Source organism: Xiphophorus couchianus, chromosome 14 (assembly GCF_001444195.1).
Source record: "Xiphophorus couchianus chromosome 14, X_couchianus-1.0, whole genome shotgun sequence".
NCBI classification, from domain to species: Eukaryota; Metazoa; Chordata; class Actinopteri; order Cyprinodontiformes; family Poeciliidae; genus Xiphophorus; species Xiphophorus couchianus.
Window position 1 is genome coordinate 13,425,258 of NC_040241.1, and position 27,262 is coordinate 13,452,519.

A 27,262-nucleotide genomic window follows, 5' to 3' on the forward strand; every position below is an offset into this window, starting at 1 on the left:
TACAATAGGTTTGCAGTTTTGAAATGAACCCTGGATAAATAAAATAAAAAAAGCTAAATAACTGGGAAATTTTTTTTGGATCTCTGTACAAAGCAGCATTTGAGCTAAAGCAGATAAAAACATGAAAACACTGAAACACTGCTCTTCACTTTGGGCCAGACTTTAGAAAGAGCTTATAGGGGCCCCAAATTTTGGGTTCCCCAAAACTTTAGGATGTTTTTGTAATGAACGCATGTTTTCAAGCATTGCACCTCATATGAAACTCATAGGTCCTTTAATGTGTGGTGTGAAGTTCTAACATTTTTCCATGTTTATTAATGTAGACAATGCTCAAATATTTGAAAATTCTGAAGTCATTTTACATCTTCTTGGCACCAACATGGAGCCATCTCACATGGGGCATTATAAACCACCAGGGTAGGGGGGAGGTTTGGAGTTAGGGTTAAAATTAGAGCTGAAATTAGGGTTAGATTGGGAACCCTCAGAGCTAGCGGACCCATGCCTCTGCTTACATTCAAAACATAACCCTATTAAATTGTCCCAATTAAAGTTCATAACTAAACTAATCCTTGTTTAGTCAAACATCAGAGATTATGCTTCCACATTAACTCTGATTGAGCTCGAGTGTTTTTGCCCAAGACTGGCAAATTTTCAGTTTCTATCTAAGATTCAGATTTTTATTTTTGAAACATTTTGAATACGTCTCCAGTTCACAATTGTGTTCTAATAATTTAGCTGTTTATAACACAGCTGCAAATCCTTCTAATCTACCAGACCACCTCTGTCTGGGAGCTCTGCCACATAATGACATGTGGCTGTTTCCTTTATAGAACTTTTGAGTTTGCTTAAAACCCACAAAGAAACCGATTCGACAGTCTGCAGGGCATTAACAGCTCCTCACTTTACTGACTGATCATCGTGTGTTAAATGAGTTCTGTGCTTCACCCCACACGCAGCGTGGGTGGAAAAATTTGTTTTAGATGGACAGTTATTAAAAACCCACATTAACCCTGTGTGAGTCTGCAGCGTGTGTGTATTTTTTTTTTTACGTCCAGTGATGTGCAGCTCTGGATCAAAAGGGAAAGAAAAAAAAGAAGGAGGGAGCGGTGGGACGCTATCAGCAGGGAAACCAAACACACACGCTCCCGAGCAGATTCTTACACACCTCCATTCAGCACATTAACACATGAAGGGGCAGGGATGGAAAGTCGTTCCAGTTGAGCGTGGGTGTATTTGTGTGTTGACTCCAAATTGCTAAAAGGGCCCAGAGGCTTTCGATTGCATTAAATCTCAGAGTCAGCTTTGGAGAAACTAGTTCAAGGTACCTGTCCTCTAGAGTGGGAGACAACGGGGCCTTCGCCTGACTGACTGGCTGACTGACGCCCACCACAGCCCAGCGCCAGTTTCGCTCTTTTGGAGAGTGTTTTATAAGCCAGCTCCTTTTAAAGGGAGGCCAGTTGTGGCCTCAGGCCTGGGAGCGGGGGGAGAGAAAGCTCAGCGCTGAGTTGGCAAGACACAGACTCATCTGACTTCCTCTCTTGTCTCCACTTTATTCCAATTAGTCACAATGGAGACGCTTCAGTCCCAAAACATTTAACAGTTCGTTTTTCTAAACAGCACTATGTTCATCATAAATTGTACATTTTCAATCCTGCTGCTGATAATGGAAGTTCTACCACCAAAGCTGAATGCAAAATTGTTTATGTTTCTGTCTTGACTAAATAGTCAAGGATTCCCCATGGACATTGTATGCTTTAGTCCTTACCGTGATATGTAATAAAATAATATTCACAATTGTTAAATCAGTCATCAAATGAGGGACAATAAAATTGATTGAAACACAAATAAGTGACCATATGTTTTACAATGCCCTCCACAATGACAAGCAACTTTATGGATTTTTTTTTCCAAAATATTCTAAAGAAATACACTTAACAAGTGAAAATACCCAGGCGCAATGCAGCTTGACATGGTATTGACTGGCATTTGCAAACAAGTATTGCTAGTATTGCCTCATTTCCACTGAGCAGTGCAGAATGAGTCGGTTTGGTAAACTGTTTTTAGCTGCAGGAGAGCGTTTCAATGCCAGTTGGACTCTGACAGGGCAAGCGGGGTGAAACACAAACCATTGTGTCAAAGCAGTGCGACGATGAAGGAAGTTGTTATAAGCAGTGACGTTTTTCTGTCCCCCAATCAATGGACTGTGTTGTGTGAAACCAGTAGCTCCACAGTAACCACACCGTACCGTTGTCCTGGGTCAGTTTTATGGGCCGCTTTTATGTTGGAAACAGACAAGACAGCGTACCAAACCGTAAAAACCCATGCTGTATTGCTTACAATATATTACAGCACCATTTTAAGTGATATTTTGGCTCTTATTTTTTTTAAAAGGTCTTTATTTGAAAGTGCTCAGACAGGAAAGTAGGTAATGAGAGTGAGGGAAGGCATGTGGCAAAGGTCACCAGGCCAGGATTTGAACCTGCGACGGCCACGTCAAGGACTAACCCCTCTGCCACCACAGCACCCCATTTTTGGCTTAATACATGACAAGACAGTGGAGTCTGTTGGGTGAGCTTGTGTAAATAACTACAGAATCTGGAAAAGACCAAATCACTTAAACATTAAAACCCTGAAAGCGTCTGCGTCACTTATTTTCACGTCTCTCTTATGATTCAATCCGGGTGCAGGCAGTTCAGTTTACTCTAATTACTTCCCACAGCATGCAGTTCAATTCAATCCAATTACTTTAAATCAATTTGAAATCCAAATGCAGTCAAAAATGATTCTAAAAACAGAATCCCATTCAGTCCAGTTAATCTGATTTGCGTAGTCCAATTAATGTCTCTTACTAACAGTCTTATTTGGTTATATTAATATTGATTGCATGCATCCCAGTTAATTACATTGACACGGGGTTTATTTCTGCCCAGTTATGGTTAAATTAAATGTAATATATCCAGATTCATTGGTTGCATTAGCTATAATAACGTGGGAATAAAAAAGAAGAGTTGTCTAGCAAGGGAAGCAAACAGAGTCAACTCTGCAGAAAACCTTAAAGAAATGGGATTTTTAGTAATCTTAATCGGACCAAACAGTTGAAGTCTGTATTTGGATTGAGCTTAAACCAGCAGTGTGTATGCTTCAGCATCATATGCGTCACATTTCACTTTATTCAGCACACAGACATTGTGTTGGGGGGGGTGAGAGAAAAAAAAATCCTAGATACAGATGAACAAAGACTAATATTGACAGAAAGATGGGGGAGGATTAGAAAGACACTCAGACAAGTAAACACCAACAAAGACGGCAGTGCGCAACGACGCTCGAGGGAAAACTGCTCTTTGAGAGGAGGAGAGAGACTGAGGAGAAAACAGTGATGGGAGGAGCAGGCAAGAAGAGAGAAATGCGAAACTGTAAAAGGAGAGGAGGGGTTCGAGGCAGCACTGCCAGTATGGTAAAGGGAGTTTCTGTGTGTGTGCTGCCATGTCGGCGAATGAGGCTCAACACTTCCCCTGTGGAGTGGATGAGTGTAAGCATGCCGCGGTTGGAGACTGGAAGGCCGAGCTGTGATAGCATGTGGTTCGCAGGAGCCTCCCGCAGTTGGCTTCTTACAGCGAAGGATGCTGGTGGAGAGGGTGATCAGGGCCATGGAAGCCAGCGACTACACGGGGGTCTACATTTTAGAGAGAGGAAAAAATTTCAAAATGGTGTGGAGGCAGTCAAGGACATTTAATGCAAGTGTCACTGGCAGGTTGTGGCAGAAAATCTGAAAACAACACAGCGAATGAAGCTAGAAAAAAAAAACAACAGTACAACCATAAAATACGTATATGTATTTTAAGACCGCACCGGGAAAACACCGTTTTCTTAATTGACACAAAAGGAAAGTAAAGGGGAAAAAAATCAGCTATCAGAAAGAGAACTGTGGAATTGCACACGTATGTTTCATTCTTGGGAACGATTTCCAGACGTTTGAAGGTGCTGCATTCATCTACACCAAGTATAGACATGATGGGAATGTCCAGCCATCATACCGCTTACGATGGATCACAAAGATGAACATATTTTAGTTCAAAATCTGCAGATTGACCCCACAGCAAAAGCCAAACACCTCATAAAGACGCTGGATAAGGCTGGTAAAACATTATCCACAGTGCAACGTGTACCAACAATTGAAAGAACACTCGGCAAGTGGTTCAATCCAGTTGCAGACAGTTCAGTTTAGTCTAAATGAACTAAATTAGGATTAATTAGTTCAATTAGCAACTAAATTAGTCCATTAGAAACACTCGAACTAAGCCAGGATGGATGGTTTTGTCCGAGTCCGTGTGGAAGTTCAACTTCATCTGCACCATGCTCTGCCCTTTAGGGCTAGAAGGTGAAATAAAATTTGACTGAAATCTTAATCAGAAACAGGATAACTCTCCACCCATCGCTTGTAGTTAGCAGCAGAATCCAAAAAAAGTGATTCAGTCTAATGTTGACCTATCCGGCATGCTGGATGATTTTCTGCTTCTTGTGTCGTTTGTTCAGATTAGTTTCACTTCTGTACACAGGCTGTTTCATGTTCCTGTTTGCAATAGCAATGAGGATATCTGAGAAACTAAGGTAAAACACAGAACAATAAAAAGTCACTACCCAAAATATTTGTAAAATAATTCCATCTGAAATATCCAATTTTCCGTTTGTCAGACATCACTGGTCTATGAAGATACTTTTTTTTTCCCCATCCTTCTTCGTAATTCACCAGATAAATATTGTAAATTAGTCAGGGAACGTTCCTGGAGATTATTTTCAGTGTGATAGCTCTGCACTCACTTAGGGTAGGAGAACAGCTCCGTGCTGGCATCTCTAATGTCGCCATAAATCCAATGCAAAACATTTTCTGGTTTTCATGCATGCAAGGTGAAAGAAGATTGCTACATCTGACAGGATGAAAACGGGCGCGTAAATTAAACCGAGGACAAAGTGGAAATTGATCCGAGGTGGCATTCCAGACACTCGCCATGCCCTTCTGTGGCTGCTTCACCCTCTGCAAATTGTTGTTTTTTCCCTCTTGTAGCCCCCATTAGGATGATAGATGAGAAGAGATGGAGAGGGTATGGTTAATCTTCCAGGGAGAGAAAAACTGGGGAGAGGGAGTGGAGGAGACGGAGTGGGGGGGAGGAAGAGACCAGCGTGGCCTGTACATAAATAAACAGGGTATCGCAGGACAGATGAAAAATGACTGCCATCGCCCCTGAAAAGATGGGAGGATGGGAGAGCAAGAGGAAAGGGACGTAGCCGAGCACGACCGAGTGAGGGGATGGAAAGTGATTAAAAAGGAAGCAGGAATGAAAAGCAGAGAGGAGGAAAAGTGGGATATAACGAGAGGGAGAGCAGCGGGATCTTGGTGGGCGAGGGGAGGGGATTCTGGAGGGCTATATTGAGCCCAGCCTCTCTACAGGAGCTGCTTAATGAGCACAGAGATTTTTAAGTAATTATTGGTTATCAACCTGATAATAGTCATTGCTCTGGTTTTGTGTAGCAGACTCCTTATACTTATTCAATTATAGCCATTTTTAACAAAGCTCAAACTGCCTTCTGTTTGGGGCCAGCCAATATCGTACTATTTCATATCATGTCCCTTTCTACTGTATTTGCTTTAGCGATTCATTGACTAAACCAAAGACTACAATTTGTTCGGGTGTGGAAAAAAGAAAACTGCATCTTAAATGTTTTAAATAAAGAAATATTAGAAACATCACTGCATTCAAAATTTTGGTCAGCTACAATAGAAGAAAGTTCAACTAATGTCAAATTCATGTGAACTGTTGTGTCACGTGCCATTGTTGATTCCGCTGATTTGAATTAGTCAACAACTGATTGTGCTGACGAGAAAGACGATTGAGGAGGAACCATGCGTGCTCAGCAGCCTCCACAGTGCAGGGAAGTCATCCATTCTAAGGCCTGCAAGCAGCAGAAGACCTGCTAGCTTCTCATTAGCAGGTGAGACACACTGATAGGATCTTGGGATACAGTCGAATGGCTGGCCAGACAGACAGATGGTTCTCTGCTCCATTACTCAGGGATACAGCACTGCACTGGATACTTTCCACTCCACACACACACACACACGCACACAAAAAGAGAGAGAGAAAATGAGCACTTTAGTCTTTTAAGGGAATAAAAGAGGCAGGGAAGCATGCAGAGATGTGTTGGGAAAGTCTATAAAAGGACGAACCAGAGATGTGAGTGCGCTGATGTTGCAGCCTCAGGATTTATTGCCTGAACAATGCCCTGGGTTTTCGTTAATGAAACTGGTCTCTTTAAATAATAAAGCTTGTTTTTTACCCTCCTTTCAAAGTATTGGATTTAAATTTCAGATGAGTGCTGCGAGGGGAAAAGAGATACGACTGCTGCTCCGCTAAAAAAAAAGAAGAGAAGTCAGCACTGGCTGCTGCAGCGTCTGTTGATTCAGTCATCAATTACAGCAGCAGCAGTCGTGATAAATAAAAGTCAACAACTGACTAACAGTGAAACCCCGTCCAGCTGCTTATCGAGTTCCAGGCCCACAGCATCCGCCTGCCTGTACGCACACACACACCAACACACGCACACCATTGATCTCTATAAGGTCTTCAAAGTCTACACGTTTGATCAAAGCTGGTGGAGGGTGGGGAGCAGTTTTCCGAAGGCCAGTAATGCTACCTGAGGAAGACTAAGAAGGTGGTGGTGGTGGTGGTGGTGGGGAGTCTCTGATGCCGGCCAAATGCTTGTTTCTTTCCTGTCCTTTGCTTTCCTACAGAGATTCTTTTGTGGGTTACAGTCGCCTCAGTCTTAGCTGCCCAACCTGTGGATCATAGATTTATATTATTGACACTGTATCCTGGTAGCTTACAGTGAAGGCAGTGGGAAAAATATATCTGTCTGCTTACTGATTTTTTTTTTCTGTCTTTCTTTTTGTGGTCAGACTTAAATGGTTCAGATATCTAAACATATTATACAAAGATAACAAGAACAATACAAGAAGCACCTTTCCCACACTATCATTTCATTTATTAAGACAGAAAAGACAAATCAACTATATGAGAAAAATACTAGTCCAGCGGCAGTAGAGAGATTTAATTCATATTTATGTGCTTACAGATATCTTCATATTTTAACAAGATTATGTGTGATGTAAATTATGCATTTTTGACAGTTTATTGATCAGTTTTCACCTCACCTCAGTGTTATTTTATTGTTCGAGCGATATGCATAAAATGATCCTTCACAGGATGACTTCAACTGTTACCTCGGCGCCACATCACGGTGCAATAAATGAACTTTTTGGTTCATTACAAAATGTAACATGTGACCACATCCCCATGCAATTATCGTGACATAAAGGACAGATCCGAAGACCTGTGCTAAACACAACAGACATTTATTTCTCTACATGACACTTCTAAATAATCAGCATTGCATAACTTGTACTGGCTCAGTAAGGTAGTTTTGATTGCCCTTTCACCAGTTACTGCAGATTTTCCTTTATCGCCATAGTGACATGATAAAAGTCAGTCAAATGTGTTAAGCAATTTCTGTTTTTGGCTTGTTCATGTGGGAAGCTGCAGATTTCAGTCTAGATAGATGTGATCAATATTGAAGAAGGAGCTTCTTTCTTGGTTGGCAACCTCTCAGTTAAAGGTTAAATGAAACTGAATCACTGTGGACTGTGGGGCTGGTTTTCCCAAGAGCTTCCGGTTGATAATAGGCTTGATCTACCTAAGGGTGAATATTTTCTCTGTAAGGGACAAGTATTAGTGGAGGTAGATCACTGGAGGCAGGCACCAGCCCCCCGGTGACCCTGTAAGGATATGAGTGTTCGGATAATGAATGGTGGGGGTGCATCTGGGCATGCATGAATAATTTGGATTCAGTAGGTATTCAAACATATAATTTTCCTGGTTTGTTTCTTGAATAATTACACCACTAATTACAATAATAGCTCATATATGTGTCCAGGTTCAGCCTGTTGTTCAAATATTAAAATAGGCTAAATTAAAGGCCGAGCTTATAAGATGTATGAACTTAAGTTAAATAAAAATAATTTTAAAAAAGAGTCTTAATCCTGTCAGTGTGTCAGAATCATACAACCTCAATGTGTCACAATCTGGATTCTTCTCCAATCCCAAAACAGGCAGGCAGCAGCACACGCTGTGCAGAAAGTAGGCTACAGAGTGCTTAACATGGCACCACGTTGACTAATACAGGAAGAGGTTAAGTTACTCCCTGAAACACGGAATTAACGCAGGACAGGGGAAATGAAAGTTTGCATTATTTTTAGAAGGAAATTATGTCTGTGGATCTCAGTAATTATAAAGCAATTCAGGACTGACTGATAGGCCTCGGGTTTACTCCACCAGCCGCACTCTCGCAGCCTTATCTTTACCCAGCACAACCGCACAGACTCCTACATCCATTTTAATATGGTAATTATCGGGCAAATTCTAAACAGTGAGTAAAAGGAAAAGCTGGCGAAAGCACTTAAAATGGGATTCAGCCACCTGTCACCAATATCAACACAACTCATGCTTTCCACTCACTTCCTGATGAGACGGGTTTATTCAGGGTATTTATAGGCCTTCTCCTCCTTTGTGTCCACTCCCAGGCAAGCTATTTGCGGCGCTTCGGCTGCCGTCACCAGGCTGATTTGCAAACGTGATAAATGTACGCACAATGACTGCGCTCCGTCATTTAGAATGAAAACCATTGTTCAAGCCTCTGTTAACAAGGTGCTTTATTCTAGCTTCTATTCATTCCATAGGCTGAAGATATTTTCATGCAGTACAATGTAAAAGCTGAGCTTCCAGATTCAGCTGGGGAGAAAAACACAGGACTTGCTTGGCGACTCTGGTCTCAGTTTGCTCGAATCGTGCGTCTTTCTGCTAAAGTAAAAGGATAGAGAAAGAGTTAAAGACGGGGTGGGAGACTTCCCTGCAGAGTTTTTCCTTCTCGGGGCAAGTTCTTCTGGTTTGAAGGGACTCTGACAACTTTTCTTACTAGGAAGAAGTTCTGAGGAAGCAACAGCAGCCATTCTCTGGCTGGCGACATCTGACTGTTGACTAAATCTTGTTAGCAGGAAAACAAGATTTGGCAGAAAAAAACCCCACTAACTTCTTTCATCCAAAGTCACCCAGTGAAGAGGCAAATAAGCCATTGTTTTTAAAGGTCAGAGCAGACAAAGGAACACAGAAGACTAGCCAGAGGTAAAGTGGAGATGTTCAAAGCAGGGTTTGGTTATAAAGCAACAAATCAAGCTTCGAACATGTTACTGTCATGTTCTGCACCAACACATGGTCATCCAGCTAAAGTGAAAAGCCAGGCAGGCAGAGAGCTTTCTATGCATCTTTCTAAAGTGTAAAACCTAAAGTTCTTGGAAGGATAATTATTCTATTTGCACATGTTAAAGTGATTTTTTTGGGGGGGGGAAAGGGGGGGGGTAGGCAGTTGCTGTGTTTTGATTGGCCATAAAATTGGAATTCCGAAAATAAATTTGCTTAGTGGAAAAACAAGCTGATTCTTGGGAAGAAAAAACTCATTTTTCGATAAAAAGCTTTCATAGTAGGATGAGTTGTTTTTGTTGACAGTATCAAAGTTGGTGTATTTTTGCAAAACTGCAATAGAAACACTTTTTTCGCATCAGAACCAGTTTGTAAACAGTAGCGATGCGCATGTCTGTAGGAAATGCCCTCATTGGACAACTACTGGCTAGTCCAGAGGTTGCACAGTTCATCAAAAGTTGAGTTTGTCATTCAAAAAGTGTTGCGTCCATAGCTCTTCTGTAAAAACTGCTGACTGCAATTTCCCAAAAGTATTAGGGATGGACATTTCGCTCTGATGCCCGATGATGACTTATCACATGAACAAGCTTATTCAAAGCTGATTTTAATTGCATATCTTATTTAGTGGAAAAAACGTAATTGCAAAATTGTGACAAAGTTTTTTGTGCATTTGTAATGAGGATGCAGGTAAAGGGAATACTGATGCAGATCACATCAGACCTTTACAGGAGTGATGACATTTGATGAGCTGGGTCTAGCTTGCCTTTTTTGGCAAAGTGTTTTGTCATTTAAAATTCTTGATTGCTTTATCGAATCAAATCTGCTGTGGTTTGCTTGCATCTTTAAAACCGCTAATTCAGAAGTATCTGAATCTCTCAGAGATCTCATTCCGTTTTGTCAGCAGATGTGCAGCTTCTCTCCTTCCACTGTAATAAATCCATCTTGTAATTTGTCCTTTCTTGCTGTCCCCTTTCTTTCTGTCTTTCTCGTCTCCCCACTTGGGTTGGCTTTGCAGCTTAGCTTATGGGTCCAGGGATGTTGTATTAATTAACTCGCCTCACTGCACTCCCATCAAGCTGCCAGTAATAGGCCCAGCTCCAAGTTTCCCTCCTGGAGCGCACCAAGATGGCAGCATCCGTAAACAACTCAAAATTTACGGCACCGCAGTCTCAGCAGCGAGGCCCCTGCTCCTCCTCATGCTGAGGGACCGCAGGCTGGAGCATGCGGGTTCAAACAGACCCTTTCTTGGTTTAATATCTAAATGCACTTTTGTCGCATTCAAACTGTCGCCAACTTTTTTTTTATCTCCTCAATTACCTCTCTGATACCTATGATTTGTGACTGCTGCTCAGAACAGAGTGCAGCCTTTTTCAATGTGCACAGCATCATTGTGCCCATTGCTCAGCCCTGGAGCTGCAATAAACAACTTTGTCTACCTTCATATGTGGCAGGTTTGAAATGGGTACAAATCTCTGTCAATGCCAACAAGGTTTGACAAGCAGCTATGCAAATCACTCTGCTCCTCTGAGGGGCTGTAATGAGGTACAAAGGGGTGTGTATGCGTGTGTGTGTGTTACTGTAGCTGGAAATATCAGAAGCGCTTCTTGTGAAGTGCTGAGGTAACTCGAGGTGTGGAGATACAAATACAGCCCACGGTCCACGGAGACTCCCAAATCATATATTACCTTCCAGTAGATGGGTCACCAGATATATTTAGTGTTGTTTTTCTTAGAACTGCTTACTCGTTTCGATTCAGAGTATCAACGGTAAAGCATTAAAAGCACAAAGCGATGCAAAAATCACTAAATCCTCTATTGAGGATAGTGAGACTGAAAGTTGGTTAGCAAAGAAGCATTGCTGACCAAGGACCTTCACTGATTTCTTAGGCAAGTTGGGCAACTTGGGTGCCAAGAAATTAACAACATAACCAAATCAAAAATAAAAGAAACACAGGTGAATATTGTTGATAAAAGGTCAATAATACCCAAACTGATAGCTAAGCTAACAGTTAGCTAGAAGTTCACATATTAAAAAATGAAAGATTTTAAATCAAAAACAAAAGTTAATAAGTGTCACAAAATAATCCAGTGGATGATGAAGTAATACATTTTAAGTTGATGAAATGTAAAGATTTAACTTTCCTAGAAGTGGCGCTAGCTACTCCATAATTGGTCTGGAATCAAGATGCTGCTCCCTGACTGGTATGTTTTTGGTTACTGCTTTGCTGAAACACAACCTTGATCACTATTTCTTCTTTAGCAAAAGACAACATGACCTCTACAAGTACGTTGGTGCAGGAAAGCTGATCAATAATCCCAGGTGTGTAATAATTAGGTCTGATAGCATGCTAATGGCATGATGCCTGAGCAAAATCCTTGTTTGACTGCATCACTCTTTCAACAATAAAATGGGTATTTTTACAATGTTTTAGAGGCTAGAAAACATTAACTTAGACTGAACTGGACCTGCTTCACTTAAAACTGGTTCTAAAATATCAAGCAAAGCACCAAAACTGGCCATTACCACAGTCAGAAGAACACAGATTTGGTATTATTTTTGCTAAATTATGCGACCTACAGATAATATCTCTCAACTACTCCCAGTTGCTTCAAAGGCTATGCTTTATAGTCACATGTCCTGAAAGCAAAGATCCATGGGATGGCATGGGATTTTGTTGAGAAACATTCATAGCAACTATAATGCTGGCTGTCAGGGTTACCTGAGGAACAGTACAAAATGCGTACAATTGTTTCAGAAGGGTGGTACGGAAAAAGGAGTTTGTGTTTTTGAGATCCGAGGTACATAAAATTTTCTGGAAAGAGCTGACAAAGTGTGTGCGAGCGAGGAAGCAAATCTGATTCAGTTACAGCAGTTCTGTCAGCAGGGATGGACGCAGTTTCCAGCAAACTTGTGAAAGGATGCCAGAAAGATTTAATCAAAGTCATACAGTTCATAATACTGTATGACTTGGGTTTAGTTTTCTACCAAATACTAAAGAAATGCATGTTAACTTCTAAAGAACCAGGTGAAGGTTTTAAAAAGTGTTTAATTGTATTTTTGTGGTATTTCGTAGATAGAACCAGTTCAGATAATCCTGAAGTAGTACTCCTTACAGATATGTAACAGGAAAAGTTTGCTTAGCGAAATGGTTTTGTCTTTTTATACAGTGTGCTTAACCCAATTAATCCCAATTTTTTTCCTGCAAAATAAGTGCATGCATTTCCATCCTTGGACCTCCCTAACATATGATATTTATGAATTATTAAATTTTATGTTGGTTATGTTAGTGACAATACAGTTTTTATACTCTGCAACAATTGTTGCCGGTGGGAAACTGCATAGTCTAAACTACACAACTACACTTTTGGGGAGATGAAAAGGGAGAAGGGATCAGCTGTGGGAACGACTATGATGTAGAAGACATCCTTTTGAGGATCCTTCAGGTCTAGAAGATCTAAAACATCTTATAGTTTTAAGCTGTGTGGGAACAACAAGGCATATAGAATAAACAGCAAAGCTATGGACACATAGCAGAGTGCTGTCTATGTATTATGCTAGCGGCAACAATTGTTGCCATGTTTACATTCACTCTTCTTATGATCAAAAGATGAATGAAGGGATACACTTTTCTTTATATATCAATAGAAGACACTTGAAAGAACATATGTACAAAATATTTTATTTAGATTTTTTTATTAAAGTATTTTTCCTCTTGTACAGGTTTGTGACAGAAATTTACCTCCAGCGTCACAGGCAGGAAGTAAAGACGTCTGGTCATCGGACCTTCCACACTAGATGCATGAAATTGATATTGATTAGAGTAGACACACTATTATTTGATTTAAAAACTTCAATTAGCTGCCAAAAGTCAAAACAATTCTCTTAGAGTTTCCAGAAGTTAGAAAAAATGTCTGGCAACAATTGTTGCCGGTGGGATTAAACGGGTTAAGCATCTAGTTTGAACTGAATTCTGCCATATTACAGAGCAGAACTTCAGTAAAAAGAAAACCGATGTCGTCGTGTTGACAGGGTTTTCCATTTTGCTGTTTAATATTTTAACCACTTGATCTTCATGTTTTAATACAGATTAGGAGAGTCCAGTTTAAGGGTGATTTTAAAACTGGCAAAGAAGATTAAGCTAAGCCAAAAATAAATATAAAATAGTGGCATCTAAATAAAGACAAAGAGAACAAAACAGCTGGAAAATACATCAAAAACACTGAGGATGACAGAAAATTTTAAATCGTCACAGTCAGAGGTAAATGCAGCTGAACACGGACAGTGATTGATCACGTGTTTGGCTCTACCCTCATTTTGGGGGTCTTAAGCTAAATTAAAATTAGAGTGGGGGTTGGCAAAGCTGGGGACCCTACAGTGTTGAGAATCTGAGATAAAGAACAGAAAACAAGAAAAAGAGGATGAGTCACTCCACCAGTGGTGTGCACGGAAGCTCCTTATTCTAAAGGCCAAGCACAGAAATACTCAGCTCTGCTTCATCTATAAACTATGATCTGAGGCTTTTTTTCAGTTTTATTCTTCCTGTGGATGTGGCTTCCTCAACGGTAAAAATAGACCTCACAGAGGCACACCTCAAAGTCAGTCGAGTCAAACATCATCATTCCAACGGATGGATATCTAGTAGACGTGCAAAACTCATACCGCATGCATGTGTCAACACACCATAATGATCCAGATGTGCGGCACACAAACAGCCATGCTGAGCGTTCATCAGGGCCTCATCAACACACTCAGTGGGACGTTTCAGTCTGCCAGGAGAGTCTGCTTCCAGGCCCGTCCTCATCTTGGAGACTGCAGCTCTGCTTGCTTTGGGGAAATCAGTCGAGCAACAACACGGCGAAGGAGAAAATAAAACCAAAATAGTAAACACGACAATTATCTGCTACAGAAGCTCCACCGTTGCCTCGAGAAGTTGTGAAAGTGTCGGGAAGAGGTCCGAACTTACAGCCGCTCCGTAAGGGAAAACTGACAGTCTTGTCGAATGGAGCTGCAGCTGCTTCACAACTCCAGCGGGACTCTCTACCCGGCGAGATTTCCTGGGGATTTCACTCAAGTGCAGAGCAGAGATGAGTTTCGGGGACTAATTACAGCAGATAATCCCAACTGTGCAACACTCCCTGACATTACTTTTTTTTCCTCAGGTAACTGGTAAGACGAGGTTCTCTTGGGAATCCTAACGACATGTTGGTATAGTGAAGATTCTGCAGTGTATTAATTTATACAGTAAATAGTTGCACTGAGGAAAACTTTACATCAATATTTTGACTGAAATAAGTTTATTAAATAATTTCAAAGGAGAAAAAAATACCTCCAAATGGTCAGGATGAGAAAGTTTGAGTTGTGGTTTAATTCTATTTAAAAAAAAGAATTTCTGATCAACTAACTCCTTCCAAACTATGTGCACTAGCATAACCAAGAGTTGCCTACAGATATCAGATAGAAATGAGATTATGTAACTCTAACTCTGATGAGGGACCAGAACTGTAGGGTGTAAGTTCCAAAAATAATAAAAAGTAGGAAAATATCTGTATATTATTTGGAAAGTATGAGTCATACAACTGGTTGTGATTGAAATGCCTCCAGTTTTGTTAGTTGTTTCCATCTAAGGCACCAAAAATCAGGTAAATGTTCAAAGAAGCCTTAAAAATCTCTGAAAACTAATGCTGAATTGTGATCCCCAGGCAGAACTGTACTGAAAACCGACATGATTCAGTAATGAAAAAGTCACCATTTTAACTCGAAAACTACTTCAGAAAACCACTGGGAGTAAACAAAGTTTGTTGTTCCATCTAGAGGTAAAAACTCTGCCACATGAAGGAAAGCCAAAAAAAAAAAAAAAAACCCCAACTAGAAACAAGTGGAAAGCGACTGTCTGCTCAGAGTCGGAGCTCATTTAAGATGCTTACAGAGTGGATTATGGTGGTAAACATTCCCTCTTTCCTTTCTTTAAATGAGCTGCTCTTATGAAATTCACATGAATTGCAAAGCCTAATTGGACCACTAGGATCTAATGAGCCGATCTCTTTCGTCCAACAGGGGAATCCAAAGTCTCAAGCTGCAGCATGAGCCCATTCCTAAACACCACTGTCTGAAATCCTTGTTTACTCATCACTGAGAAACAGTTCCTGTCAATAACCATCCATGTCAGAACGTGCCTCATCCAGAGAGGGCTTCATTCGTCCTCCGCGGTTTGTTTAGAGCTGACAGCTAGAAATCAGAGGCCCAAATTTCTCTTTCTGCTCTCCTCTGCATGTTGGGGAAGGGCTGAGACTAAGACAGAAACGGTTTGCCGATTGTTGTCCTCGTTCCGGCAGATTGCCACAGCCACTATTCTTGAGGCCTGTTTTGCGTGGGGTGGTGACATGGGGGGAGGAGGGGAGTTGGTGGTTGAGCAGTAGAGAGTGAGAGGCGAGATTTTGCCGTGGAATGAGAAATGACACGGTTTCCCCCAAACGTGGCGCCTCATCGGGCTGTTACGGATTAGTTAAGGCTGTTATTCTAATCTGCGCCCCTTTTTTCTTTGCCGCCTCATTACGGAGCAGAGATGCCAAGGCCTCATGGCGAGAGTAATCTGTTAAGAGTGGTGAGGGTACAGATGATGGAAGCCAGAGCTGATCTGACGGAGGCTGGAGGAAGCCAAGCTCCAACCGTTTGTGGTGTAAGGACTTAAATCCAATCACCGAACATGTTTGACCATGGACAGCGAGAAATAGGAAGACAGCTGAACAAGGACGCGCGTCTTTGATGTCAGACACATGGAAATATGATGCAAAAGAGGAGCATTCAGCATTGTGTGTTCCACTGCGTAAGCTACTCGGCTTGTCAGTCACAGGCAGAGACTGAAAATGAGCTCCCATTCGTTTTAGCCTTCAACGTGTACGAAAATGTTCGTAGCGGGAGCTTTTCCATATTAACACCAGCAACTTCAGTCCATTTTATGCAGATTTAATGTGACGGACTCACACTAAGTAATGCAGAATTGTGTAGTGGAAGGCAAAGGACGCGCATTTTTCAAAGTTTTCAGAAATAAATATATAAGACGGTTGACCTCCATTTTGGCTTGAAATGGGGAATGGGATATTTGTAGTCCATTCCTTGGATTCGTCTGTGTGTGGAGGCTCTTCTGAAACGGATTTCACTTCACAATCCTCTACTCCCTGTTGCTGGTGCACCTTGTCCTATCCCTACCACACTTATTTCTTTCATGATGCTTGAATATAACAAGCATTGACAACCAGTGGCTTATCCTCCTTTTGAAGGGTGTCCATGACGGTATTCTGGACATCAGTCAAGTCAGCAGTCTTCCTCATTATTGTGTAGCCGGCTGACTCAGAGTGAGAAACTGTTTGAAAGTTCAGGAAACCTTAGCTGATGTTTTGACTTAATTAGTTGATTAGGTTGCGGCCCCATAAGTTCCATTAATGATTAATTTTCTAAGACACTGAACTTTGAGTTTTCATTACCAGTAAACCATAATCATCAACATTACAAGAAGCAAATGATTGATATATCTAAATCTATGTGTGATGACTGGCAAGAAATGTTGCACTTCTAAATGGTCTGAACTTATATAGCACTTCTCCACTAGAGTCACATTCACCCATTTGCACACACACACATCCACGTGAGGTTAAGTGCCTTGCCCAGGGGCACATCAACAAGTGGCTGGAGGAAGCTGGAATCGAACCTACAACCTAAGATGACTACTCTACCCATAGAGCTACAGTCGCCCGAATACTCTATTCATCTGTGAGATGAATAGAGTATTCAATATATATAGAATATTGGCTGCTTCTCTGAATAATGCTTTTCTTACCCCCTCTAAGTTTAATAGCATAGCCAGGACAGCATTTTCTTTAAATTGAAAGGTTTTACAGTAGAGAGGTCTGAAAACAATAGTTTGTCATTTTGAAGAACTGCTTTTTGTTAGTCTATTACAAGTAAACTTAACAAAATACATTTAAGCTTGTGGTTATAACGTGTGAAAATGCTCAAGATGCCTTTATACTTAAGAAGAGCAGTACAGCTTTACGTTTTTAAGACATTATGCTTTGATCTAAACTGTTTCAGTTTCCCATCTGAAAACTGGGACTGTTTCAAACATTATTTCTATTCATTATTTATATTATTATTTATGCATTCAAAGCATAATGCATCACCATGTTTCATTGCACTTTGCTTAGGGTTAGAGTAGCTATATTATATATACAGTATATATATATATATATATATATATATATATATATACTGTATATATATGAACATTTTGAACTTTAAAGATGACTGATTTGAATTTAAGCAGAGATCACTGATCATCACTTGTCTTCTTATATAACAGACAGATGCGACATCAGGAACCCTTCCTCAAGGCTTGGACGTGCTTAATGAAGCAACCTCACATGTGGAGAAGGCGCTTGTATTTATCTGCGACACCGGGGCCATTAAAGCCACGTGAAGCATCGGTACTCATCCACTCCACCTCAATCAGCTTCGAGGCCTTTTCATTTAACAACTTCAAGAGGGTTTCATCTGGGGACGAAAGACAAAGGGTGAACAGCAGTAAATCAGCGGAGGACAAAGGAATAAAACAAAGGCGCTCCCACCATGTGGGTCAAAGCAAAACTGAGTTTTCTAATGTTTGTAATGTCGGAGAAACTGGAAACTGATAAACCTGAATATTTGAATTACGGTAATTTGTTCTAGTAATTCAGTTCAAAACTGGAAACTCAGACATTAAAAAGATTCTTTACACACAGAATGATACATTTCAAACAACTGTTTGTATTAAGTTTGATTATGGTTTAAGGCTAACAAAAAATTCCAATAGTCTCTCGGATCATTATAATGTTACATAAGTAAAACAATTCCAATATTTCGCTCCAGGATTTCCTTCCACAAACCTACAGTATGGTGGTTCCACAGTTCCTCTTCCAGCATAAGTTATTGATTTATGCTCTTTTTATTGATTTTAATATGAGTTTAATTAGTATATACGTTTATATGCTACCAATAAAGACCAAGGCATTGTAAAAAGAGAAAGTTTACCCTTTATGAGTTCTAGGGTTTTCTCTTTCAAACAAAACAAAGAAAAGATCCTCCAGTCTGTAGCTGGTTAAAAAGAAAATTCAAAAGTAATCAAGTGCACAAATACACATAACCAATCCAGATTATTAGCCATTAATGCCACTTTGCAAACTTGTTGTGCAAACCATGTTCTTTTAGATGGGACGTTTTCTCCTGGTAACCCTTGTAAGCCAGTTGTATTCAGTTTTTGATTAAAGGGGAGGATTTTTTTTCCCACATCATCAATAAAAACATGCTTACCCTGTGCTGTAGCTTTTGAGATGAAATTTATGGACTTTATGCAATTTCTCTGCGCATCAGTGCAATGTCCCTTTAAATAGAGGACGGGCTACAAAAATGCAGTTTATATTGCATGGAAATGGCCGAAGGTGTGTACTTAGTTATGCATTTAGGCTTCCTTTTGGTTTGATAACAGCAGTGTGGAATCTGCTTGCTTGCTTTGTAGACTTCAGGGATACATTTTAATAACTAGCACTTTAATATAACATTTATGAATCCGCAGTCAAAATAAATAACAGCCATTGCTCAAAGGAAATTCATCACCCATCTAAGATTTGGTGAAGATCACAAGGCAACTGTGGGAAAAATAATTTGCTGGCAAAAATATATTATTTTACAGAAACACGGTGCTGGACAGGTAATTAGACGAGGTCAGGCAGGAATCCCCGTTGGCTTTTCACGTTTGCATACAACATTGTTGGATGTTGTGAAAACGTGCCAGGTGGAGATGTCCTCTAAAAAAAAGAGGAATTAAACTAAACAGAAGCAAGACAGAATGAAGCTGCAAAAAGCAGATGTATTGAAAGTGGAGGAGTGTAACCACCTGAGATCAACAATCCAAAACAGCAGTGAATTCGAGAGCTGGAGGAATACGCGGGCAGGACTGACTGGCTGGAGAAACAGTGGCATTTTGTGAGAGATGTATAGCTGTAAAATAAACATTGCAAGCATATTTGAATGCATGTCAAGCAAATGTTTATCCTAAATGTATTATAATCCACGATTAAAAACCTGTTTTCTTCATCTGCCAATGCATACAAGCTCACAGCATACACAGACGGAAAACCCTGAGGATGATAAAGACCTTTATAATGCTGAAGAATCTGCACAAGAGCGAGGTTCGGATAATAAATGAGCCCAGCAGAACCCACTTTGGGTTATAAATCACAGCAGACAGACCGTATGCAGATGTGTTTATGCACGACTCTGCTGACATCGGCAGCTCTGGACAAACATCTTTTATTTATCCCCAGTCCCATCACGTTACACTACGCTGGGTTTCAGCAGAAGGGCAGACCCAGAAAACGTATCGAGGACACAGAGCCTAGGCTCAAATCTTCATCTAAGGAGCCATGTGGGAGCTGCAGGTCAAAGCTGCATCACTTTACAGCTTTACATAAAGGACAAACAGGACAAGGGGTTTTTTATAGCTTCATAAATCCAACCAGGAGGTAACAAGCCATCACAAAACAGCTATAAGCACATTTCTTCCCAGAAGAATTAGCCTCAGGGTTGGGTGTAAAAGAAATCAGAAGTTGTTGGTGACAGCGTTCTGCAAGAATATTCATACCGCTTGCAGTTTTTTTCCATAATTTAATCCTTTATGGAAGTGTAGCAAGAAGAACACCATTGTTGAAGGAAAGGCATAAGATGTTCCAGTGGTATTTGTCAAAAATCAAATAAGAGAGGTGGACTCCTGGACTTTCTGGCTTACATTCACAATTTTATGCATGGTGGAAAAAACACAAAGCCCAAGGTGAAACATGGTGGTGAACTGATTGAATATCTTCAGCAGGCAAAGGGAGATGATCCTGAAAGAAAACGTGTTAGAGGATTGAAAGACATTCACCTCCTACCAGGACAACAACAGACAGCACTAGAAATGAAAAGGTTTCGACTAAAAAGACTTTTCTAGAAAGTACTGAATCAGTGATGTTGCATATAAAAGTACACCACAATTTTCAGATTTTTACTTGTAAGAAAAAAAGTGTACATCAAGTGTAAATCTGTGGTTGTGTGTCATTTTGAAAACAGAATGAAAGGAATATTAAGACTTACCCAACCTTTGTACAGTATGTATTATATTCCCTGTTGACATAAATCAGCCATCAGAAAAGCATTTTTAGAATTAAAAAGTGATTAAAGCTTTATAAATTCAAATTTACTTTGTATTGAGCAAAAGATTACAACCATCCATATCAAAGAGCTGAAGTTTGAGAAGCTCTCTCAGGACTTTAAAATCTAAACAGAAGCTGTTTGGCGACTACGCACACTACTCTAGAAACAATGGGGGGGTTTTTTATGAGTATTTTTAAGCTGATTTAAAATGCATAATGATGAAGCACGGAAAACAGAATTCTCAGCTAGATCAACCAAAACCAGACAGAAGTAAATTTGGTGTCCCTAAAGAATAAATTTAAGACACCGTAATGTGAAACATGGTAGCTCTAGCATTACAGCATGAAGATGCTCTGCATAGTATGTTACGTTGAAAACATAAATAAAAAAAACAGGATATTTTATTTTATACTATTCCCACTGCAATAAGTATATTTAAAAATTACTTTTCTAAACCCAGCTATTATTTCAAGGCTGTACCATTTTGTTTTAGTGAGGCAGAGTTCCTAATATTGACAGAAAAGTGGATTTTTAAATGCCTCTTTGGCTTTTTTTATTTATCTAATTTTCTAATTCTTAGTTATAAAAAGTGATATTTCGTCTTTGAAATATTTCTATAGTTTGGAAACATTTTATTGGAACAGTTAGATGTGGAAGACAGTTGCTTTGCCCTGTTAAGTAAAAACTCAGATGTTTCTTTGTGACGTCAGAGTCAGGCACTACTTTGCAAGAACTTGTCAAAACATTTGAATAAATGTAGCTCTGCTGAAGCATAAACGATATTTCTCATCAATACCTAAAAAGATCAGCTTACAGCAGCTAATCGGTGACAGCTATCGACTGCTAAGGCTAATCTTACTTTAGCCAGCAGAGTGTAATCATTTTATACAGCTCAAACATCTGCCGATCTAAGAGGGTTTCTCAGCACAGATAAGAGCCAAATATGCATCACTCATCACCTCGCATCTTCAAAATCATCACAAACTAAACCAGCAGTCGTTCACTTCCAATACTAGCACTTATAGGCTTCAAATCTGATATCAAGTTCTGATATTAAAGAAACTTTTTCTGATTCAGAAATGAAAGTTAAATACAGAAAGACTGGAGCAGCTCACACAGTGTAACAAACTCTTCCTCCTGTGTTACACAGTGTAACCTCTTCCTCCCGTCTCTAAACAAACCTACAAAGACTGCATGTGCGTTCCACTAATACCGTTTTCAGTAAAACTGTTCCTGGCATGAGTGGGGAAGCTCGCCTTAAAATCCATTTCATCTTCAGCAACCATAAACTGCAAGTGAGCACTTTAATGAAATGTAGAGTATTGATTTTTTTCAGGGCTTCTTCCTTCAACCTTTCTGCAGTTCTTTTCATTGGAACCTGAACTGAGGTCCAATTATCTGTTATGGTTGCTTAGGAATAGGGTATGCACTGTCCCATCACCTGCAACCCAGTAATTACAACCACCATAATGTCTAGTGTGATTGATCAGCTAAACTCTGGATATGTATTTATGGAAAAGTGCTAGAGTTGGAAAAGTTGCTCAGCAGCAATTACTGGGCTAACCAAACAAGCAGTGGAAATGAACTAAGAGAAACTGCAGATTTTGGAGACATTTCCAAACTACAAAAGCAGTTCAAATAACTTTTAGGCAATGAAAGGTTTGAAAGATTAATCACCACCTTGCCCAGGTCTGGAAGAAGACGCAAACTGCCACTCTGAAGAAGGGAAACTTTTTAGCATATTCAAGAACTCCAAAGACACCAAAGTCCAAGTCTATCCAGCTGGAAGACATGAATCAGTTTCTACAGTGAAGAGATGTCAAAAACAGTGTTCCAACTGTTAATTTTATGTAAAACTACCAATATTTTCCATAGTTGTAAAAGTACTAGAGTTCTCTATGAAGTTGCAGACTGTAAAGAAGCCTTAAGTGTAAAGTTTGCACAGAAACAAGACAAAATAAATGCTCAAAGAAGCAAAGGAATCCCTCCCTGCTTAAAGTGTTGAAGGTTAGGTTGTGAGAAAATTTCAAACATTTTGAACAGATACTGCTCGATAGGTGTACCCTACAGGAATTTACAGGTCTTCTGACTTACTCATAATTCCCACTACTGTTTTTAGAAACAGCCTGCAGTATTCACGCGAGGTCATGGATGTGATCAGAAACCATGAAGTTCATGATTTGGAGAAATGAACCAAAACTTTAGGCAACATACGAAGGTTGAATAATTCACCATCAATATATTGTATCCCATTTTCAACTCCAGGTGCATCAGTTCATCAATGGCCAGTGCCGTCACCGTCGGTGACTGACCTAACCAGCTGCTTAATGCTTAAAATTCCCAAACAAACTTTACAGTATAAGAATCCTGGATTTATTGTAGGCATCAAGTGGAATGGAAATCATCAATTGCAATCTAAAGAATAACATTTTATTTTTGGCTGCAAAAAATGATCTCAAGCAATGCTTTGCCCTTCAAACTTATTTATTGATGTACTGAACATTGAAAAAATCCAAAGTATCCAAACACAAAGTAAAGAACATGTACATCCTCTTAAATAGTCAAAAGATATTCTGCTCCAAAAATGCTGTAAACCAAGTTCGACTATACAACTTCAAATAAATAATCCCATTAAGTAGTGAGATAAGACAGGGTTGGAGGGAGCGGTTTTTCACGCCGGACCATCAGCAAAATTCGCAAAGACCAAACCATCATTAAAAGGTTTCTAAATGAAAAAGATTAACGGCAGTAAGTCGGGCGTGAAAAATGTGCTCCCCGTCTCCCCCCACAGCAGCAAGTATCACAACTCATCTTGACTTAAAGTTTAACTTTTACAAGTAACAACAAAAGGAGGAAATAGATAAAGAAAAAAAAGCAGTTGCAAAGAACTCTATAATGCATAGCACACTGCTCGTTTGAGGGGGGAAGCATGACTAGTAACTGGCTGAAACACCAACCAGGATGCAGGTGCAGTAATCAGTGCATCTAGACGTTTGGTCATGATGATCTTGTTTAAGGAAATTTAGCAGCCAATTTCTTTTTTTAATGGTTTTTGTCGATGTTAATGCAACTGCTTCACTGTCCTTCCCCAAACACTATAAAGCAATATACACCTTTTTACGATTTTAAAGACAGGTTATATGCATTACATATATATGAGTATGAAAGAAATCAAAGTATTTCCAAACTGTGGTTTATATCCATTCTTTACCACATAAATATATATCTATAATGTTTATATATATTAAAAAAAAAAAAAAGTCTATACTTTAATACTTTTTTCAACAAAGCAAGACTATCTACAGACCAAACAACCAACATATTTGATGCACTGAAATGCTAGTCCATAGGACGACAAATAAAATCTTTTAACCTCAGGGAAATTAAAGGCTTCAAAAACAATATCTTACATACTCTGGAAAAAAAAAAGGTATAATCACACTTTCCAACAAAGTCTAACCTAGAACCAAAAAAAGGTCTGCTTAATACAACATAAAAAAAAGACTTATTTACAAAGCTCAAAGCTCAGAAGTTATCCATTTGATTCTTCCGACTTTCTTGCGGCTGCCTTCATCAGCTTATCCACAATCTTTCATACAATGTAAAAACCCCTAATGGTCAATATTAAGACAAAAATCCGTCTAATGATACCGTAGGTACACCACAAAAACACCATGAGCTCCATCTGAAGGAAATTTTAGAGGAAGAACTGATTTTAATCCCCCAGATCCTTTTAAGATCTCTCCTTACTGTAATTTTGCATGCACTTTTTTGAAGCAAATAAATCTCCATCTTTATTTTTGTCAGTTTCCAAATCTAAAAATCAGAAAAGCGAGTTTGTAGTCGAGCAGACGACCGGGATGAAGGAGGACCCACAAGATGATTTACAAATGAAACCAGCACTGGTGCCGATTCTGTAATCTAAAGGTAATACAAAGATCTCAAAAGGTATCTTTTACATCATAAATCTCTCCAGAAACATCAACCACTGCAAACTTTCCATTTAAAGTTCAAAAGCTCACAAGGTGTCATATGAAGATATTTCTCAAAGTATCCAAGTCAAAATATTTTGTTCCAGGTCCAGTAAAAAGTTTCTCCAAATTTTTCTTTTATAAAAATAGATGCTTTTTTTTTAAACCCACATCAAAGAGGTTCTTAGCTCTTTGGCAAGGTACTGCTTTAAGAATTTTTTTTGTCTTTTTATCCGTTAGGTTTACAAGAAGCAACATTATGCAGCCAACCAATTACCAACTCAGTACAATAAACTAACAGAAACGGCTCAAAATAAGTACTTGCTAACCACTCAAAGCGTAACGCGCCGATGGCAAATCAGGACACAAAGAAAAATCACAACACATAACCTTACAAGACTAACGGTATCAAACGTAATGTGCAAGAAAAATCAAGAAAACTGTAGTAACCTTATAGGTAATCCATCTGTGAAGACAGCGAGATTCAATGTCAGGTTTTAAGTCCTCCTGGGGTTTTTTTTTTATGCTTTAAACTAATTAAAATATTCAAAGTGTTGCAATGAGGAAAAACAAAAACATTGTTGGACTCTAAATATAGATTACAAAGATGTTTTACTAATGTAGAAAGTTACGGTCAATATGCTTCCATTTTCTTTTTCCTTGGTGAGTTTTCTAGAAACAATCTCAGTGGGTTTTTTTAGGCTTTGTGTGTTTTGTTGGTTTTGAACGAGACTTGCAGAACTCTGTCCCCGAGGCGGTATCCGTTCAAGCTGGCAATGGCCACGGCCGCCTCGTCGTAATTAGTCATGGTGACAAAACCAAATCCTTTGCACTTGTTTGTGTTGAAGTCGCGGATGACCTTGACGTTTGTAACGGCGCCGAAAGGCCCGAACATCTGCCACAGGATGCTTTCGTCCGCATCTGGAGCCAAGTTGTAGACGAAGATGCACCAGCCGGTCCCCGCGTGCCCCGGGATGTTGATGCCAGCCAGACTGGTCACCCCGTCAATGGCCATGGGGGAGAACCGGCTGAAAAAAACAACAAAAAAGAAAAATCCCAAACATGGTTCAAGGCAAAACCAGAATGAGAACAGAATGGCCTGTTTAAACAAAGATCAGTTTTTAATCAAATCTGACAATTGTCTACAGGGTTCAGCCCCATCCATCCTTCATCCTTACCATTCATTGCAATGAAGGAAAAATAAGTATTCAAAACCTTACTTTGCTATAGGAGACAGTGCATTAGATTGTGAATAATAAAATGGAAATCTTACAAAACCAGGAGAACATTAAAGTTGGAATCTCATCCTACACTTTTCCTTTACCTTTAAAAGCCCTTTAGTTATAAAAACCAATACGTTACAAAAACACTTGTTACCTCTTAAGAGGACCCAGACAGTTAAAATTGTGGACCTGAATTGTAATGGACCAAGAGGACTGATTTTAGGGATCAGCTCTGTAGGGACTTCTACTCCCAATAAGCATTCAACAGTGATTCTTTGTTGATATGATGGACATGTTTAGTGCAGCTGGAGTCATTTTGCATTTTCATACAGCTGGGCTATAAGAGGTTGTTGGATATCCATTAACTAGCCTCTACATTAACTACATTACAAATGCAGTTTCCCACCAACAGTGGTTGTTGCTGGACCAAATCCTTAAAATGCAAGTGTTCCACAAAAACCATGTCAGTAATCATCACCAATAAGCATACTATGCCAGCATATTTTACAAAAAAAAAAGTTCAACCAAGCCCTTTGTAATTGCAAAGTCCACACAAATGAAATTACGAAATTAGATATGCCATGGAGTTTGACCTTTAACGTAAACTAATGGTGTGAGAATTAAATGTCCTTACAAATTATGATGCTTCATCCTTCAGAGGCAAGGAGTTAAATGAGCACTTTCATTACTTTTTTAACTATTACAAACTGCATCTCAGCTTTGCAAAAATAAAGCTCAAAGGGCCGAGCAGAGGACAATTAGGGGCACAGAGAAGGAGTACCCTCAGTTTCAGAGCCCTTCTAGGAGCATAATTTTGACCATGGTCAGGAACTTCTTGCAACCTCTTCACGACTCGCTACCATAAGACTAGTGGTACTGCAACATCAACTGGCAATTTTAATCTTTTACATAAAATTTCATAAGTACATCCATCTCCACAGAAAGCTACAATTCATGCTTGAAGTGGAATTACTTTCATGGACAAGTCACAAGAGATGTAATTTGATAGCCAAAGACAAGCCTTTTTATCCATGATATTTACTAGGATATATTAAAGAAATATGACCTTAGAAGCAACAACAAAAAAGTTGCATTTAATCTTTGAATTTCAATTAATTATAATTTTTCTTTTTTTAAACTTTTCATTGGATTTTTTGCTCAACACTGCCACACCCTTAAACTGACCTTTTTGCTCAAGGCTCTTCAGGCTGAATCTCATACGAGTCAATGCTTAATCTCACAAGTCAGCCAGAAAATACAGCTTTCCACACTTGTTGAAAACAGCTGCTTTTCAAGCTATGATTCCTAAAAAAACAAAAAACAAAAAAAAAAAAAAAAATCCCTTGAAGTCAAAGGCACAACATAACTGAAAATCCATATCCCATTACAGTTTAAGTTTTTCCTCAGACCAAAAGAAAGTGGCATAAAAAAGCCCTAGCCATTAGCGAGTATGGTTTTGGGGTTTGTGGAAACAAAATTCGGAGTGCTTGGAAAGCCTATGAATTATTGCAGCAGGTGTCACACAGGATTAGCTGCTCCAGTT

The 27,262-nt window shown here is 39.5% G+C and overlaps 1 protein-coding gene across 4 annotated transcripts in view; it reads right to left on the minus strand.

Annotated features, from left to right (window-relative positions):
- Nucleotides 1–22,991: 22,991 nt before the first annotated feature.
- elavl2 (ELAV like neuron-specific RNA binding protein 2) overlaps nucleotides 22,992–27,262 on the minus strand; it is a 40,422-nt gene continuing 36,151 nt past the window's right edge. For all 4 annotated transcript variants that reach the window (XM_028038368.1, XM_028038371.1, XM_028038370.1 and 1 more), the window contains one exon: nucleotides 22,992–25,524. In XM_028038368.1, the coding sequence (XP_027894169.1) occupies nucleotides 25,194–25,524 (331 nt within the window). In that variant the 3' untranslated portion in view covers nucleotides 22,992–25,193. The remainder of the gene's footprint in view (nucleotides 25,525–27,262) is intronic.